The 18,309-nt window shown below is 39.1% G+C and overlaps 1 protein-coding gene across 1 annotated transcript in view; it reads left to right on the top strand.

The window, feature by feature from the left end:
• The window catches only part of prkar2aa (protein kinase, cAMP-dependent, regulatory, type II, alpha A), a 29,751-nt gene that overhangs the window by 8,569 nt on the left and 2,873 nt on the right, over positions 1–18,309 (top strand). The window contains exons 2-7 of the mRNA XM_037535826.1: positions 13,074–13,109; positions 14,390–14,526; positions 14,623–14,729; positions 16,508–16,661; positions 17,137–17,238; positions 18,077–18,151. Of these exons, the coding sequence (XP_037391723.1) occupies positions 13,074–13,109; positions 14,390–14,526; positions 14,623–14,729; positions 16,508–16,661; positions 17,137–17,238; positions 18,077–18,151 (611 nt within the window). The remainder of the gene's footprint in view (positions 1–13,073; positions 13,110–14,389; positions 14,527–14,622; positions 14,730–16,507; positions 16,662–17,136; positions 17,239–18,076; positions 18,152–18,309) is intronic.

Genomic DNA, 18,309 nt, shown 5'->3' with positions numbered 1-18,309 from the left:
TTTTCCCGGTTGTTGTTGAGACGGAGAGGTAGGGAGAAGTGTTGGGGCTACATGGCCCTTCAAATGGAGATTTTTCAGACGCGCACTACAAACAGTGTTATGAGAAAATTCCCGAAATGCCCTGCGAATCATAAGCATGATGGCTGCACAAGCGACCAAAGAGACACATAAATGTAAGTATTTCTCTGGTAAAAATCCGTTGTATTGTAAGAGAACCATCGTAATAGCATTTTATGTTCATTCCCTTCATAACACGCATAAAAATCGCTAGTAATATGCTGATGTCTCGGTCGCTACCTGGCGAATTTTCCCGTTCCACCTTAAATGGCGCAGCAGTTACGTTCTGGTATGTGAGGTTGCATCACCATTTAAGGTGGAACGGGAAAATGATCATGAAGCTGGCGATTAGAAAGCTGAGTTCAGCTTTATATCACCGAAGAATCCTTGGTGGCATTAAATACATAAATGATTGTAATCTCCCTCTTTGAAGGCGGATGATGCCCTAAATGTATTTAAGCAGTGAGGAGCTGAATTTTCCCCTCCTCTGCTGTCACTGCAGGCTGGCAGGGTCGCCTACAGAGCAGAGCTAGTAGATATTAATGAAGCGATGTGGTTTTTTGTTTGTGCTGTTTTTATTTGGTGACTCGTTTGATTGATTGACGCGTAAAAAAGTTGTGAATGAATCGCGAGCGCCCTGCTTTCCAGTCTCCTTCAGAGAAACAAACACAGCTGACATTTCAACTGTGAATTTAAATTTAATTTGAACAACTTTCGAACGTTTGCGATTAGTTACCATTCAGTCTTTTTTTTTTATTATCAGACAACATTTTTGACCATTTTTCTCTTTTAAATGAAGACTGAATGCCATTTTTGACCATTTTTGGACAAAAATATTTGGTGGGCAGAATTTCGATGCACCTCTAGTTTCAAATTTGAGTTTATTGAGCACGTTAACATTATGGAGTCTCTTTTTTTAAGACTTTAGGGTGGCACAGTAACTCCAGTGAGACTTGTTTCATAGCAACATATAAACATTTAACAAAAGCTGTGCTGTGTAGTGCACCAGTCTGACACTTTAGCCCCGAGATAAGTCAGCCCTAAGCTAACACACTATTCTCAGCTAACACGCAAGGCACACTACAATGATGTAGTATAATATTTTATGTTACAGAACAATACAATGTTTTGTTACACCTCTAGAATGTTGACACATGGAAATTAACATATATGGTCATGAAATAGTACTTTGTTATGCAGTTTTGGGTGGAGCTATAATGCACAGCAAGAAAAACAACATATTTTAAGTGTCTGCCTGAACTTGCAGTGCTTGGAAAACGAGTAACTTGTTTGTGTTGCTGTCCAGAAAAGATGGCAAAGTATTGTAATGGTTTGTGTAAGTGTGCATTAGTCAAGACTCATGGCTACCCTTTTGTCAGGTCAGGATAACAATCTGGACTTTGATACTTCCTCATTGTCTGTCTGTAGCAACGGCAGAATGAGGAAGAGAAGACAAACTCATCCTTCGTTGTTTGTATTTCTCACACTCTTTCCTTTTTTGCCAGTGCCCCTATCCTGGCGGCTCAGGTAGCACAGAGCGAGCCTAAGTGGTATCTACTAAAAAAGAAGATATTGAAGGAGGTGATGCCAGTATAAGATAATGTGCCAATATAAGATCTATGTGAGACTGCAAGTTTTTAGCAAAGCTGTTCTCTGTATTTATAACAGTTTTAAAGAGTATCTTGCCTAAGAAAGTCTAATTTTATTTTCATAAAAGACCTGCTAAGAGTTAATACTAGGTCAAGCTAAAATAAACCTTTGTTCAAGGTTGTCTATTCAGAAAGCCTAGTGGGTAAAGGTCACTGCTTAGACAGGATATGAAAAAGCTGCTACATTTATACTCCATTGTTTAGGCTATATAATTCCACATGGGGTTTGACATAATAGCCATAGGCAACTGTCCAAATCTGTAGTTTTAAAAAGAAATCTCAATAAAAATAGTAAAATGGACATCGGACGTAAATGAAACATGAATAGTAAAGTAATAACTGATGTTACTTCAGCTAAAATTACACACGTAAACTCACTAAAACAACTCAGGACATGAAAATCAACTGTGGATGAACCTTCTGTTGGAAGGTTCATCGTACGATGCTCAGATCATGAATGGTGAATTCTCATTTTACAAAAGAGTTTTTCCAAAGCTAACCTTCTTGTTACTCTGGTGATCATAAGCAAACATTACATTTACAACATGAATGAGTAATAAAGTAGAGATAGGCAAAAGTAATAAAGTAGAGAGAGGCATAAGTAATCAGCTAACAGAGTTCTTCTTGCATAAGCACAAACTGCTTAAATACTACTTCAGATCTGCAAAGTGATTTGTCTTCTAGTGTCGTTAGAGGTTGCTTGGCTACTTTTTGTTTCAGCCTAAATTCTCTTACAATACAATCGAGAACCAGCAATAATTGTGCCATCGGAATGACCTGCAAACCAGAAATGAATGACAACATTATTTATGGTAAAGTGTAGGGTGTACATCTTCAAACTAATTATCCCCTGAATCGCTTGCCAAGTCGTGCATCTGTATCTGAAATCCACAGGCACTGGGAAGACAGTTGAGGTGACTTTTTTGTGTCAGTCTCTGACACGATTAGTTTAGTTAGTTTGCTGCCTTAGCCCTTCTGGTTTCTATCCTTTTCATTATAAAACACTTCACCTCTTAACAACATACACACGCATTTTCAGTTTGTTTCTGACATGCTGGATAATCTGATTAGTACAGAGGTTCATTGGGACAAGAGGTGGGTGATGGGTGGTTTGGAGTAAGAGGACAGTCTAAGCCTTCAGCAAAGGCACTTTTAGCTTGTATTGTGAGAAAAACTGCTTCCATTTCACAGCACTGAAAACATTTACCTTGTTTGGTTGTGAAAGCACCAAGCATCACTATCATTCACCTTGAACAAGTTAGCTAATTGCTAGAAGATGGCAAAACCATGTTTGCTGTTGTTGGTGAAGCTTTTGTCTTACAGTCATGGCAGACATCATGCATCAGATAAACTCGATTCTATTCCACAATGAAATCGTGGTGGATCCAGGTGTCCTTGTGACGTTCAGGCTGGAAGCGTGGCTGTGCAGATACAGAGATGGGCAGTAGCCTTGCCCAATCAGAGAGCAGATAAAGTAGACAAATGGTGGCCTTGTTTAATCACGCAGAGGATACCGTTCAGATGAAATGACCTTGCCCTAAACACATCACAAACGCACAAGCATGAAGCGTAATTCCCTGATTCCTTTATTCGGTTTAGATGTCTACACTCTTTCCAAAGGTTCACAGGATGGCACAGAGTTAGTTAGCATAGATTTTAGATAGATAGGTGCAGATATAGTAGATAGGCAAAAAGAAAGAACCTAGAGAATCATCCTAAAAGAAATTTCAGACTTTAAGTAGCAGTAGTACATGACTGTACAACACATATACAAAGTATAACAGCAAGGCCCGTTCTTTTATTTTTGTTATACACTGAAGGACATTTTGGCTTTAGGTTAAAAGATAAGTTTGGATAATAATGGATGTCCAGCTTTTCTTTCCTGGTATTTGCATCTAGAAGTGTTAAATAACTTGGCATCTTATGATTGAACCCACCTATTTTTCAAGTGAGCAAAAACACATTGACAAATGCCTCTTGTTTCTTGTCTCTGTTAGACTGAGTATTTAAACAGTTAGTACCTCAGAATGCCTGCTCTTGGTTTAAGCCCTGGATTTGCCTGCAAAGACTGCATTTGTTGTAAAAAGGATAAACGCGAAGACCAGAGAGCTGTCTATGGAAGAAAAGTAAGCTGTGTTAAAGTTGAGAAAAGAGAGAAAATCAATCAGAACTATTACAGATCAGAGCCATACAACATTTGGTGTCTGAACAATCGGACATCAAACTGGTCGACCAAGGAAAGCGGTTGTTGATGACGTAGTGCGAGGGCTGTGGGGAAAAAAACAAAAAGCAAAAAAAACAATGTCAGTGACATCACCAACAATCTTAACAGGACATGAATATAATCCACTGTTAAAAGGCTTTAAGAGCAGAAATACTGCCATACTACAAAATGCAAACTACTCATCAGCACTAAGAATCAGAAGCCAGATTGAATTTCCCAAAGAAATGCAGAGATGAGCCACAAACGTTCTGTGGACTTTTATGGACTGATGAGACCAAGATGGTCTTCTGCCACAGTGATGGAATGGCTTAAGTGTGGAGAAAGAAAAGATCTGCATGTGGTCCAAAACATACAAGCTTATTTGTCATGGCTGCTTCTGCAATGGGCTTACTAGTGTTTATTGATGATGGAGCATATTGCTGTTGTCAGAAGAAAACCTCGTATCTCCATTTTTGACATTTTTCAGTTTTTGACACATTTTGAAAGCATTCATTGTCCTTAACATTGCGTGTAAATTTCATGAGGAATGGCCCTAAAGAAATGACCCAGAATGACTTGGAAAAAAGTCTGGTTCCATTGACTTACATTTAAAGTAAAGTGTTTTTTTTTGTACTTCTCCTGTCAAGTAACCATTTTAGAGATACAAGGTTTTCATCCGACAACACAGTGATATGATGGTATAAGTGAATGAATTGAAAAGTCTGCAGAAATATTCTGTCTGCCAATTTACAGAGAAATGCTTCAAATCTAATTGGGGGGGCTTCATCATGCAGCAAGACAATGACCCAGAACACACTGCCAACACAAAAAATTGGAAGGTTTTAGACAGGACAAGTTAGTCACCCAACTTTAACCCGACTGAGCATGCATTTCACCTCCTGAACAGGGAACTGAAGATGGAACTCCCCCACAACCCCCCAACCCCAATACACACAACTGAAAGAAGCTGCAGTAAAAACTTAGAAAAAGAAAAAAGAATGTTGCAACAGCTTGGTGGTCAGTGGGTCACTGGCTTGATGCAATTTAATAAGCAAGGGACATGCAACTAAATGTAATGTTATCAACTTTACAACTGTTTCTTCCTATTTTTTGCTAACCTGAGAATGTGTCTTTGTTGAACACATCTAGGTGTAAATATCAGGACAATAAAAGCTGAAATTCAGACGTCCAGACCTCAGAGGTCCAGACCTCAACATTGTTGAATGTGCTTAGGATTACTTGGATAATGAGAATCAGAAAATGTAACCAACTTCTAAGACTGAACTTTGGAGGTGTGGAAAAAATTTATTTGAAGATGTGAACGTCTTTAGACAAGAATGGAAGCTGTGATAAAGGCAAAATACTGACACACTACACATTGAAAAATGTGATATCTAGTTGTCTGTGTAATTTTCTGTTAAACTTTTGTTTTCTGCTTATTTATTTCCTGACAGTGAAAATAAACAATACAGTTTGTACTTGGTGGCAATTGTTGACTGGAAGATAAATAAATGAAGAATTGCCTCTGACTTTTGCACAATGCTGTATGTTATGTTCTAAGTTAGTAACACTATTGTAACTAAAACAGTACTACTTTGGCCTTGACTAGATTTGTTATCAGCAAAATTCCTACAGTTTCTGTAGAATATCGCCCAAATTCATTTCCTTATTTTATTTCTGTAACATTTTAATAAAACACTCCTATCTAACATGAAAAGCACCATTTGTTAGGAAAAACGAGGACTAACAGAAACAAAAAGGAAGAATGCTGGGAACCTGCTTAATTAAAACTGTTTGATGGTGTTTGTTTTTCAACAGTCTCAAAATATTAGCCAATATTATTGATAATTGGAAATTCTCCACTCTCTGTACTTGCCCACCCCTCTTTGAGTTAAGCTAATCTTGTCTCTTAGTCAGCAAAGAGTTAAACCCACTGGCACACTACAGGGCAGGGCCACAATGCCTTTTATGGGTCTCAGAAGCCATAGAGAGAGAGAAAGTGGGGAGGAAAGCTGGAGAGGGAACAGCGGCATGTGACAGAGTGGTGAGGGGAGTCTGAGAGAGGGAGAGAAAGGGAGGATGTGGGCACATTAGAATTGATTGCTCGTAACAGGAAAAGAAGGAGTATGAGAAAAACAGAGGGAAAGTAGTGGAAAAGTGGAAGTCTGGATTTTATAACCAAAAAAATTGTCCCAAAGGAGACTATGCTGACCACATAGGATGTTCTTTTAAATGTTGGTCAAACAGCTTTTATTTTTGTAGTACTAAGATCACTGGGAACATTTAGAAAATTTATTTATTTTGGGGTTTTGAGAAAATACAAAAGTCTGTTTCACTGTTTGTAAGTGTCTCACACCAAGACACTCGGCGCCATAAAATAACGTATGTGCAGAGAGTGGCCATAAATGTGTGTGCAGTTCATTATTATTGAGCTGCAACAGATTGAAGTGTGGTGTGTAATTAATCATGCCTGCACTGTTCTCAGTTTGCTTGTGTGTTTTTGTGTAAGTTGAAGAGAGAGTTTCAAAGTGTGTGTGTGTGTGTGTGTGTGTGTGTGAGGTGTGAGAGAAAGAAAAAGAGGCTGTGGTTTCCTTGCTGACTTGCATGACGTGTGCACTTATCTATTTCTCTTTGTTTCTTGTTTTTCTCTCACTCGTGTGAGTGCAGACAAGAGCAGCATCAGAAATAACTGGGGCCCTCATATTCAGCGTTTCTGACCATTACAACATGATTCTGTGGCAGATGTCGTCAGCACAATTTCTCATATTTTTTCTTTTTTCTACCAGCTGTTCATTGCATTGTGTAAACATTTTTATAACTTCAGTGTGAATTGGTGGGATTAAACTGCCATAAGTAGATATTTGTAATTGCGCTGTTTTTTTTTTCTTTCTTTCTTAATGAACTCGCAAAAACAGGTATTCACATGGATTATTTTTTTGCATTTTCCCTGTACAAACTGTATGGATCAGGGAGTGAGTTGTGCATTTTTATACTTTTAACAATGTTAACAAACGATATAACACTATTTTTAAAAAGTGAGTGATGATATAGGACACTTTTACATGCCCTACATCATCTTGCATTAAAATAAGTAACATTACTGATGTTTCTTCCTTCTTTTTTTGAGATGCAAAGTGTTATTCAGATAGTATGTAAATTTTCTTTAAAAAAATACTTTTTGCCCTTATGCAAAGAAATGCGCACAACCCATCAGACCCTTATTCACCCCAACCATTTTGTCCCATCATAGCCACAGTGTTACTGAGCAGTGCATTGTGGGTGATAGGAGTGAGTTCAAGATGACCTATTCTGCAACAAAGATAAACACGTGCACAAAGAGGCCCTTTTTAATCTCTACTTGCACACTCCCAGTACACTTTGTGCTGTCGACAGTGCACTCAAAGCATCTAAGTACAAACTTTGAGAGACTGACTCAGAGAGAGAGAGGGGGGTGAGTTTATATCAGTTTTGTAATCCTCTACTCACCATTGTCACTGTTTTTAACTGCCTCATTCCTGTCTAGCTAAGAGACACATGTGCACATGCTAACGTGGTTTTCCAGATGCACAGTGAGGTTAGGCTTCAACTGAACTGCATGGCCAGTGGGGATTTCCCATTTTAATCTGGGTTAGGTTCAGCAAATAAAATCTTACCTATATCTGTTGCTCTTCATTTACACATCTGCCAATTTTGAAATATAACATTTATACATACACACACACACACACACGTGTGTGTGTGTGTGTGTATATATATTTATATATATATATATATATATATATATATATATATATATATATATATATATATATATATATATATATATATATATATAAAATGTGTGTGTGTGTGTGTGTGTGTGTGTGTGTGTGTGTGTGTGTTAGAGAAAAAAGTTAGGGATATTTGGCTTTTCTGTGAAATTGATGAACCTAATTTGAACTCTAACCTTTACCGGTGAACTTAATGTGACCTTCTCTAAACGTTTGAATGCACATGTCCAACTGTTCAATGTTTTTAGTACTTTTTGCACAACTTGCTCTTCTCTAACAAGGAGCTTAACGGCAAGGTGGTGGTGGCAGTGTTGCAGTGTGGGCAGGTGTGTCTAGTCAATACAGAACTGCTCTACACTTTGTGATTGATGCAGTGACAAGTCCATACTACTTGATTAACATCATTAATCCAGTCATTGTGCCTCTGCATGAACAACACAGGCCTAATTTCATCTTCATGGATGACAATGCTCCAGTTCATCGAGGTCGCATCATTAGGGAACGGCTTCTGAAGACTGGGGTACCTCAAATGGAGTGGCCTGCACTTTCTCCAGACCTGACTCATAGAAAACGTATGGGATCAGCTGAGTCGCCGTGTAGAGGCTTGTAACTCTGTACCCCAGAGCCTCAATGACCTGAGGGCTGCCCTTCAAGAATAGTGGGATGCCATGCCTCAGCAGACAATAAGTCGACTTTTAAACGGCATGAGACGTCATTGTCAAGCTGTAATTGATGCTCAAGGGCACATGACAAGTTATTGAGACATTGACATTTTTTGTTGCGGTATATCCACCACTGTTGTTGGCTTTTGTTTCAATAAATTGTTTGGGATGAGGAAATCACCATTGCGTGCTTCTACGTAAATGCCCTACTTTTAAAATATAATATCACTGTAGCGTGATCTTTTTACGTTTTACATAAATTTCACCCAAAAGCCAAATATCCCTAACTTTTTTTGAGTTGTGTGATAGATGTATAGAGATATAATAATTAGCTGGTCAAATATGTGTTTGAAAAAGCTGTTATCCATATTTGCATACTGCTGTATCCATATGTTATGTTCATGTTTTCACTGTCTTAGTGTGTTTAACTGCAATTCATACCCAAGACTGCAAGACAAGTCATCAAGAGTTATGATTACAGGCAGCAGCACACCTGAGTTATTTAATACAGATACTTATAACAAGGCAGCTGGCTACTTCAGCAAGCTCTGAAATTAGAAAAATGCTTTTAAATCTTATTCATGTAGATATGAAACCAGTGTTTGTTCTCCTGGGCTTTCAGTGAAGGCCTTCAAGGCCTGGATTGTACATGACTCGTGCTACCAGAGAGGCCATGATAGAACAGTAGCGAATTGACTGAAATATAGCACCAAGTATTTTTAAGGCTTCTTTGTATTTTAAATTTGTCTAGCCCTGTTTTTTTCCCCCTTCTTATGCTGTTCCTGTCATTTAAAGGGAAAGTGGTTTACATTTTTCTTGTTTTATTTTTTCTAGATGATCACTATAGGGTTTGAGTGAGTTTGTGTACCACAAGCAGACAATTTATTTTATATGAACTTTTCCAAGCATTTTGTTATTCAAAAATAAAGAGGCTGTTATTGTTACTGTGCCTTTAAGATATCCCAATCAGGCGCAACGTTATGACCACCTCATTGTTGCTACGCTCATTGTCCATTTTATCAGCTCCACTTACTATATAGGTGCACTTTGTAGTTCTACAGTTACAGACTGTAGTCGAACACAACGTTATTACATTCTCTCTCACAGTTTTAAACACCTCAGTGTCACTACTGGACTGAGAATAGTCCACTAACCAAAAATATCCAGCCAGCAGCGTCATGTGGACAGCGTCCTCTGACCACTGATAAAGTACTAGAGGATGATCAACATAAACTGTACGTCTACAAGGTGGACTAACAAAGTAGAAGTGTCTAATAGAGTGGACAGTAAGTGGGCACAGTGTTTAAAAACTCCAGCAGCACTGCTGTGTCTGATCCACTCATACTAGCACAACACACACTAACACACCACCATCATGTCAGTGTTACTGCAGTGCTGAGAATGATCCACCATCCAAATAGTACTTGCTCTGTGAGGGTCCATGGGGTTCCTGACCTTTGAAGAACAGGGTAAAAGAGGGCTAACAACATATGCAGAGAAACAGATGGACTACAGTCTATAATTGTAGAACTACAAAGTGCAGCTATAGAGTAAGTGGAGCTGATAAAAATAGAAAATGAGTTTAGAAACATGGAGGTGTTCATAATGTTATGCCTGAGCGGTGTATATGTTGGTTGCATGATATATGTAAACAATGCCTGTGCCAGTTGGCTGCCTAATACTGTGCCTCATTCAGAATAAAGAGCAGGCTGAAACACTCCTTATAAGTTCAGCATGGACTGGCAGGGCTAAACTGTTGTAGGCTGAATTGGCTGATCTAAATTAATTGGTTTTCCTGACATCACAAAAACAAGGCCTTCCAAATGTGCTGTTTTTGCAGACAAGTTTCTATATATGGACTGTGCCGACTTGTAGAGTGAATGTTATGTTTAAAAGCATTAACAATGTTTACACGTTGTCAATCTGTTATTTAAAAAAGAGAAAAACTATCATATAAGCCCTTTAAAGAGGAATTGCTGCATACGCCCTGGTTTATTTAGAGAAAAGGGTTCTGAATTGCTTTTCATGATGGAGAGTTCTCCTGTACAAAGTGCCTGCATTTGTGAGACAAATCCATCCATCCATCCATCCATTTTCTAAGCCGCTTCTCCGTCAGGGTCGCGGGGGGGAGCTGGAGCCTATCCCAGCAGTCTTCGGGCGGAAGGCAGGATACACCCTGGACAGGTCGCCAGTCCATCGCAGGGCAGACAGACAGACACAGACAGTCACTCACACACTCACACCTAGGTACAATTTAGCATGTCCAATTGGCCTGACTGCATGTCTTTGGACTGTGGGAGGAAACCGGAGAACCCGGAGGAAACCCACGCAGACACGGGGAGAACATGCAAACTCCATTTAAGCAATTCTTTCCTGCGGAATGATTATCTTTGCTGACTAATAATGTGTAGCAGGTTGAAAATGCCTTTCTCTTGCCATCGCGGTGACAGATGATGGAAAAGAATGTGGGGAAAATATAATTTTGGATAGTTTTCACTCGCTTATTTGCACTCTGACATTCCACTTTACCGGATTTGTAGTCGTCCATCAGCAGTTTTAATAACATGCTAAGAGATGTGCATGAAATTAACTGATATGCATGACTGCTGTACAGCTATTATTCTTGTTTTTCCTGTTCTTCCTTTCTCTTCTCTTATGTTCCTCTCTCTCGCTCTCTCTCGCTCTCTCTCGCTCTTGCTTGCTCTCCTTTCAGGCGCACTGGCTCCCTCCTTTCTCCTTTTGGGCATACCCCTTCACCCCATATCCATCTCCCCGCACCCTCACTATTTCTTTTCACTGTTTTCTCTTGCTTTCTCAGTCAGATCACCTTGGTCGTTATAAGAGTGGGTGGTGGGTTGGAAGGGGTGTTGTTATGGCGATGAGGAGGTCTTCCTTGTATTTTGTTGTCATGGCAACTTCAGGCACTTGATATCCCTCACACGTGAGGCTGAAGCACCTCATCTACGATATCTGTGTGCACACTCGTGCAGCGAGAGAATCTCTCATGTACACATTGGTGTTTATTTCACAGGTTTAAAAAAAAAAAAGTACCCAAATAAAACTCATGATATCTTGACCTTAGCCTAACATCACCCAGACGAATGAAGAAAAAAATCATATTTAATCTAAATGCAGTCAAGTTCTGAATAGTCCAAAACATTTTTACTCTCTAAATTTCCCTAGAGGATTCATGGCTGCCTTTCACTAAATTGCCTGGGCTACTGAGGTTAGAGAATAGGGACTGTTAGGATTGTGTGTGCACGCACTAACACACACACACACACACACACACACACACACACACACACACACAGTGGTTGATCATATGGTAATCTCTAGGGATACATCAATATGGCAATGGTGGGCTAATGCGGATATCTGATTTTCTTAAGGTACATATGTGTCAAATTTTGGGCAATATGTGTAGTATAGTACTATGTGTTTTTTGGTATTATGAAAGTTATATATTTGCAGTGTCACCCACCCAAACTGATGTACATACATAAGTCATGCATGCAAACTTGGCCATTTTTGGCGGAATTGTCTGTTTTTAATGTGTCATTAGCATGAATTGTGTCGGTTTGAAGGGTTTTTCATTTTGGGAAAGTGGGGGTGTCTGCTTCGAGCAGATTATTCTAAGGGAGAATCCCTCAGCTGCTCCAACACAGCACAACAGTAGTGCATGGTTGTTATTCAGAAAATCCCAGATATGGCATTTTATTTTTATAGGCCAATCAGAACTAAGATAACAATTAAAAAAAGATCCTTAAAAGCTTTCTTTGTCACATTCTGATGTATTTCTTTAGCTTTCAAATGGGGGACAAAAAAATCACATGTGACAATGATCATTGTTAGCAAGTAGAACAACCAGCTTCTTTAGATTTTGTCTGAAATTGACTTTGGTAATGTCTGTGGACTGTTGTTATGCTGTGAGAGCTTAGCAGTGCTTTGTAATTTATATTGCAAGTGACAGTCATTGTGATCAGAGCATGACGACCACGCACCAGAATTTCCTTTTATGACACATTTTTTTTCTTGGAAGCAATGATGCCAGACCCTACTAAAGAGGGTTAGTTTCTGAACTTGTGACCTTTTTCACAGCTCATGAGGTTTCATTTCTGATGGTATAGGCACATGCACCTTCATGCATTCACTCACTTGAAGTAGGAAGTGCTGTCTTGTTTTATTTTTTGTTTTCTTCTGTGTTTCTGTTCTTTTTGTTTTAATTTAGGTTACTGATCTCATTCTCGTTCATCAAACTGATGAAAAGATTTAATGCACGATGTAAGATCTTAGTTGTTAATTACCACAATGCTCCCACAAGATCAGCAGCACTTTGCATGAGTGTGTGCGCTGTTGGTTAAATGTGCACTGCTGAAGCCCACTTTCACACCATGGATTTAATGGGTTCTTACAGCGTGGTGAGAGAGAATGTAATGAAAGGAGGAATGGACAGAGAGAGAACCCCAAGGCAGTGATTCTACCACAGTCATGTCAATGCGTCTAACTGTTTGTGTGTGTTTGAGACAGAGAGAATGTTCTGTCTCTCTCACACACACACACTTAAAGCTGCTGCAGTCTCTGGGTTAGACCTTTTGACTGACCTCAGAGGCAGTACACCCACATAGTAGCTACAGGGACATGGGGAAGATAGTTTGTTTACATTTACGTGTACCAAGAAGAGAATGTGAACCTTCATTAACTATCTCTCTCTCTCTCTCTCTCCCCCCAGCCCCTCCCCCCAGCAGATTTAACCGGAGAGTGTCGGGTGAGCTGTTTTTGACGTCATTGCACTAATCATGTGGTTTAGAAAGTGTGTGTGAGACGGAGAGATGTGGTCTGCCTCTCTGTCTGTCATTTCCCCCCTAGGGTGTGTATCTCAGTAATTATGCACCCCCCTTCCTGTGTGCTCGCTAATTCGGACCCCCTAATGTTTGTTACACTAAAAGTATTTTCTTAATTTGACATTTCAATTGTCTTTCCCAGCATGGGGAAGTTTTAATGTTCTGTTTTGTAAAGTTACTTAATAATGGCTTTCTATGACGAATGGTAATTTCCATGTTTGAAAGCTTTGTTTTCAGTGAGATAAACAATCTGATTTAACAAATGACTGTAAATGATGTATTAATATATAGCCTATATGTCTGTTTATGGTCCGTGGTGGTGCATTCCGTTATACTGACCCAGACCTTAAAATGAGTGCTATAAAGAGCAATTCTGCTCCACCCACTGTTAATGGTCCAGCAGGGACAAGCCCACCCCCCATACATTCTGAGACATGTGCCAAGGCATCATGGGAGAGAGCAAATTTAGGCGGGGTGGTTAAGACAAGGGCTCAGGAGACTAAGATGCAGTCATGAGCTCCTTTAGAGCCATCACAGTTATTCAGTTAGCCTAAACGCAATTATTTGATTAAAATTTTCCTACTTGATGAAACAATATAATATTGTATAGCCATATGTTTTACAGTTAGAAAAAGAGCCCCACACATCAATTTATATGCTTATGTCCAAAAATGTAAATTATTTTGGACTTTTTGAAAGTCAAGTGCATAGGAATGTAAGCAATTTACTGATTAACCGTTAATGAACAAATAAACAATTGCTTGACCAGTGCTATCAGTTAGAAAAAGTACATTTATTTCATTTCCAGTAAACTGAGGATAAGTTGAGGAATGTTCATAGGAGAGGGTCTATGCATGAGGGCACAATATGCAGTTGGTTCTGCTAGATAGGCTTACTAAAAAATTAAAAATAGTTGTCAAGAGGTCGATTGTTACAAACTACAATGATGTACCACATTGAAAACAATTATCTGAAGGCAGTAATACTGACAGCCATTTCGTCAGTGTTCGAGTGAGAACAGGCAGTGTCCATTTTAATTGTTCTTTTTTTCTTTTTAAAACTCTTTATAACTGAATTATTACAACAATCACAACTGCACAGTTACTTAGCGGTAGTGACAGCTCTAAAGTACTTTTTACCCTGTCTTACTCAGATAAACTCTGCTGACAGTGTCTTAAATTTTAATGGTAGTTTTGTCTCCCAGTGTGTGCAGAGCCTTTAAATCCTGATGATGATGAGGAAGACTCTGAGCCAAGAGTCGTTCATCCAAAAACAGACGAACAGAGATGCAGGTTACAGGAGGCCTGCAAAGACATACTACTGTTTAAAGCTCTTGACCAGGTACACCCACATTCTCTCTCTTCCTCTCTCTTGCACACAGACACTTAGACACACTCTCTGATCCTCATAGCGCCTCTCACCCTGTGGTTTTAACAGGAGCAGTTTTCACAAGTGCTGGACGCCATGTTTGAAGTGATTGTGCAACCCCAAGAACACGTAATCAATCAGGGAGATGACGGGGATAATTTCTACGTCATTGAGAGGTAAATATGTGTGTCTGTGTTTGCATACATCTGGGGCAGTCCCCAGAAATGCCATTTGAATATTTTTAACATTATTTGAGTAATCTAAACAAACATCTCCTATCTATCACATCCCTGCTACAAATGAAAACAAACTTTGTTCCCAGCACTTATTGTTTATGAATAAATCTGCTGGGAGCTTACACCGTCGGTGGAGTTAATGGTAGCAGATGAAAGGGCTAGTAATAACAGTAGTCATGCAGATGTGATGTAACTAGAATACACATCTGGGGACAATTTTTAAAACCTCTGATGTGGGATTGGGGCAGAATCTGCCACAAACAGGTGTTCAGCCTTTCTAAAAACCCACCCCCAAATACATCTAGTTTACGCCGTTATGTTGTCCTGAGGACAAAACAATAATGCAAGCAAAACAACGTAACCAGCAAAACAGACTAGCTAGCGAAATGCTATCATTAGCTAACAGTACTAGTTTACACTTACAAGAGGTAATTTTTTTTTTTTAGTGCATGTGATGTGTTCTCCAAACACACTTCAATGTGCTTATTAGGAGAGTTGCCAGATATACAGGATGTTCTGTTGCTAAGTGGAGACTGGCCTAACATCCAGGCTTGTAATCCATTGGACAGTGTTGATGAGCGCACCGTTGCCTTCATAAGGCATTGGATTGGTTTTGAAATTTCACACTCTACCTAATAAGTCTACATTCACATATCCACATCAGGCCATATTTCTCATGCTTGCTCACAGATGTACTCACTATTAAATAATTTCTGGCCCCGCGAGACTAGTAACAGTCTACTATGTTAAGTATTAGTACGTTAATACCAACACAATTAATTCAATAGGCTTCTATGTTACCTGAGGAGCTTTAAATGTTTTTAGTGCACATATTTGTAGTGTATATGATGTAGGTCTATATATAACATAATTTGTAAAACACCCATGATGGAAAAGTTATTTTCCTTAAGTCCTAAAGGTGAATCTTGAGAAATCTGTCCAATATCAGACCACAGATGAGGTTGCTAAGGGGATATGAGATCGCCAACAACATGTTTTACTTTAACCTGTTTAACTACATTAAAAAAGGGTTGTATCCCTTGCTCTCCCATTGTTAGTTTGGTTTGGTCCTGTTGAAATCGCTCTGAAATCAAAATTCACTTTTTTTTTTCTTTAAATAACCTTGTTAGTTCATGCCCCTAATCATTTTAACCAAAATCATATATCATTTACATGGTAAAACAGGGGAGAAATATTAACCAGTGAGATGTTTCACCTCTCCCTTCACCACCCCCATGCTCAGACAGCTCACAGACCCTCCCTTATGCCGTTTCACTTGAACATGCGTCACGTTAGTTAAGGGAAATGCATTATGATTTGCAGTTTACGTTGGAACATTCAAGCTCCATTCGTATGTTTAAATGGAGCTTGAATGTTGGATCATTTGAAAAATATGTGGTAGCCTGAAGTTCTTAAGTCTATGCACTTTAATTCATTAAAATATATCTGTGAGCTTCTGCCAGCGGGCAGTGTGTGGGAGTAGTTTGTTCAGGCACCAACATGCAGCGAAATGCTGATTTCAGCACACGTCCAACAATACAAGCAAATGTTATTCACCTGTACATTCTATTTAATTTCTAGGGCAGAACCCATCTGTGTTGAACTTGTGCTTGTCAGATGTTCAGGATGTTCTGTTGCTACTGACAAGTTTGTCATGTGTGTAAACAAACTTCAGTTGGACGAAATGTGTTGTGACGGCACTATTGTTTGTGTTGCAGGGGAGTATATGATATTGTGGTGCAGAAGGATGGCGTAGGCTGCTGCGTTGGTCAATATGATAATAAGGGCAGCTTTGGAGAACTGGCGCTCATGTACAACACACCCCGTGCTGCTACCATCATTGCAAAGCAGGAAGGAGCCCTTTGGGGACTGGTGAGTGTCTGTGTGTACATGTGTGAGTATTTATTAATGCACACTTCATTACAAATTAGTCATACTTTTTGTGTGTGAGTGAGAGAACCTGCATGCTGTTTTAAGCTACAGCACCACCAAGTGGCTGGTAAAACTAGACTACTACATAGAAACTCAATTCATGAGTGAATCCTAGAATAGCAGACTGAACACAGGCACTGTTAATGAGCTTAACTGGCGCACAGGCTCAAAGCCACAGGGGAGATTAAAAAGAGGTTTCTCTAGAGAAATCCTTCACACAAATATCTAAGAAAAGAAGAAAGCTAGTGTAGCAGGTCATTTGTAGGTTAGTATGACCAGAACCACATTCAGCATGTCATGTTTTTGAGTGACTTGTTTAAAATCTTCAGTTTCTCCAGAATCCCAGACAATCTAATAATAAATGAAAGCTGCAAGGCCAAATTACACAGGTGGTGTATAATGTGTCTATGTGCAGGACCGAGCAACATTCCGTAGGCTCATAGTGAAGAACAACGCAAAGAAGAGGAGGATGTACGAGAGCTTCATTGAGTCTGTTCCACTGCTTAAATCTCTGGAGGTGAGAGAGGGAGAGAATTGAAGTGCATATTGGTTTGGATGAAAAGCACTTTAGCAAGTGTTGTGCTTCATACAAATGAGTTTGATCGTCATACATGGAGCAGGCAAGCCTGCAAGCATCCCCAACCTACATCCAAATTACAGCTGTGTAGATAAAGGCCATAGGCCTCATTTACCAACTGTTCTTAAAAAGGAATTTCCACTTATGCAGTTTTCACAAAGATACTGACATTCACCAGTGCTTTCTTATTTGAGATTTGTTCTTGGGTAAGAACAGAATCTATACACAATCAAAAGCACAAAGGTGCAAACAATTCTGCGATTTAAAAACACATCATGAATCTGACTGAATCTGTTCTTTCTAAAGAACAAATTTAAGAAAAAACTTTGGAGGATATTGGTGAATAAGGCCCAATGTTTGCCAAGTTTCCTTTCATATATGGCAAGGTTTGCTTCAGCCTGTTCTGCTGGTGACTCTCTTGTTTAACCTACGCTGAAGTTAATTACTTACTGCCACTAATTAATCTACACCAGTCTATCCTAAGTGGCTTGAAGCCATTTGACCATATGGCATCGCTGACTAGGCACATTTGACTTTGAAAGTCATGTAACCATAACCAAAAAACTAATAGAAAATAATAATGACTTTTGTACAGATGGCAGACTTATGACACTTATGATCTAATGTAATTAATGTATGATCATATAAATTATATAATCCTGTCTGATCAGGCACTGTTTATTAATGTGTTCTACATACAGACATTATACTGAATGTGCTGCATTTGCTACTGTCCCTCTGTGTGTCTTAGTCTTTTCTCTCCACTTTTCCTTATTAGCTATCTGAAAGGATGAAGATTGTTGATGTTTTGGGAGTTAAGACTTTCCAGGATGGAGAGAGAATCATCATGCAGGTCTGTTAATGTGCATGCAAGCTTTAGCACAAACAAGCAACTATGATAACCATAGGAGAGCTTTGTGTATTGGTATATTGCTTAGAGAACACAGTAATATAACTTACTGATGTTGTATTATAGGGACTAATAGAATAATACATGTGTTTTTTATTTTA

This window comes from Pygocentrus nattereri, chromosome 28, assembly GCF_015220715.1.
Source record: "Pygocentrus nattereri isolate fPygNat1 chromosome 28, fPygNat1.pri, whole genome shotgun sequence".
NCBI classification, from domain to species: domain Eukaryota; kingdom Metazoa; phylum Chordata; class Actinopteri; order Characiformes; family Serrasalmidae; genus Pygocentrus; species Pygocentrus nattereri.
Note: the sequence above shows the minus strand (reverse complement) of the source record. Positions and strands in the feature narration are given on the sequence as shown.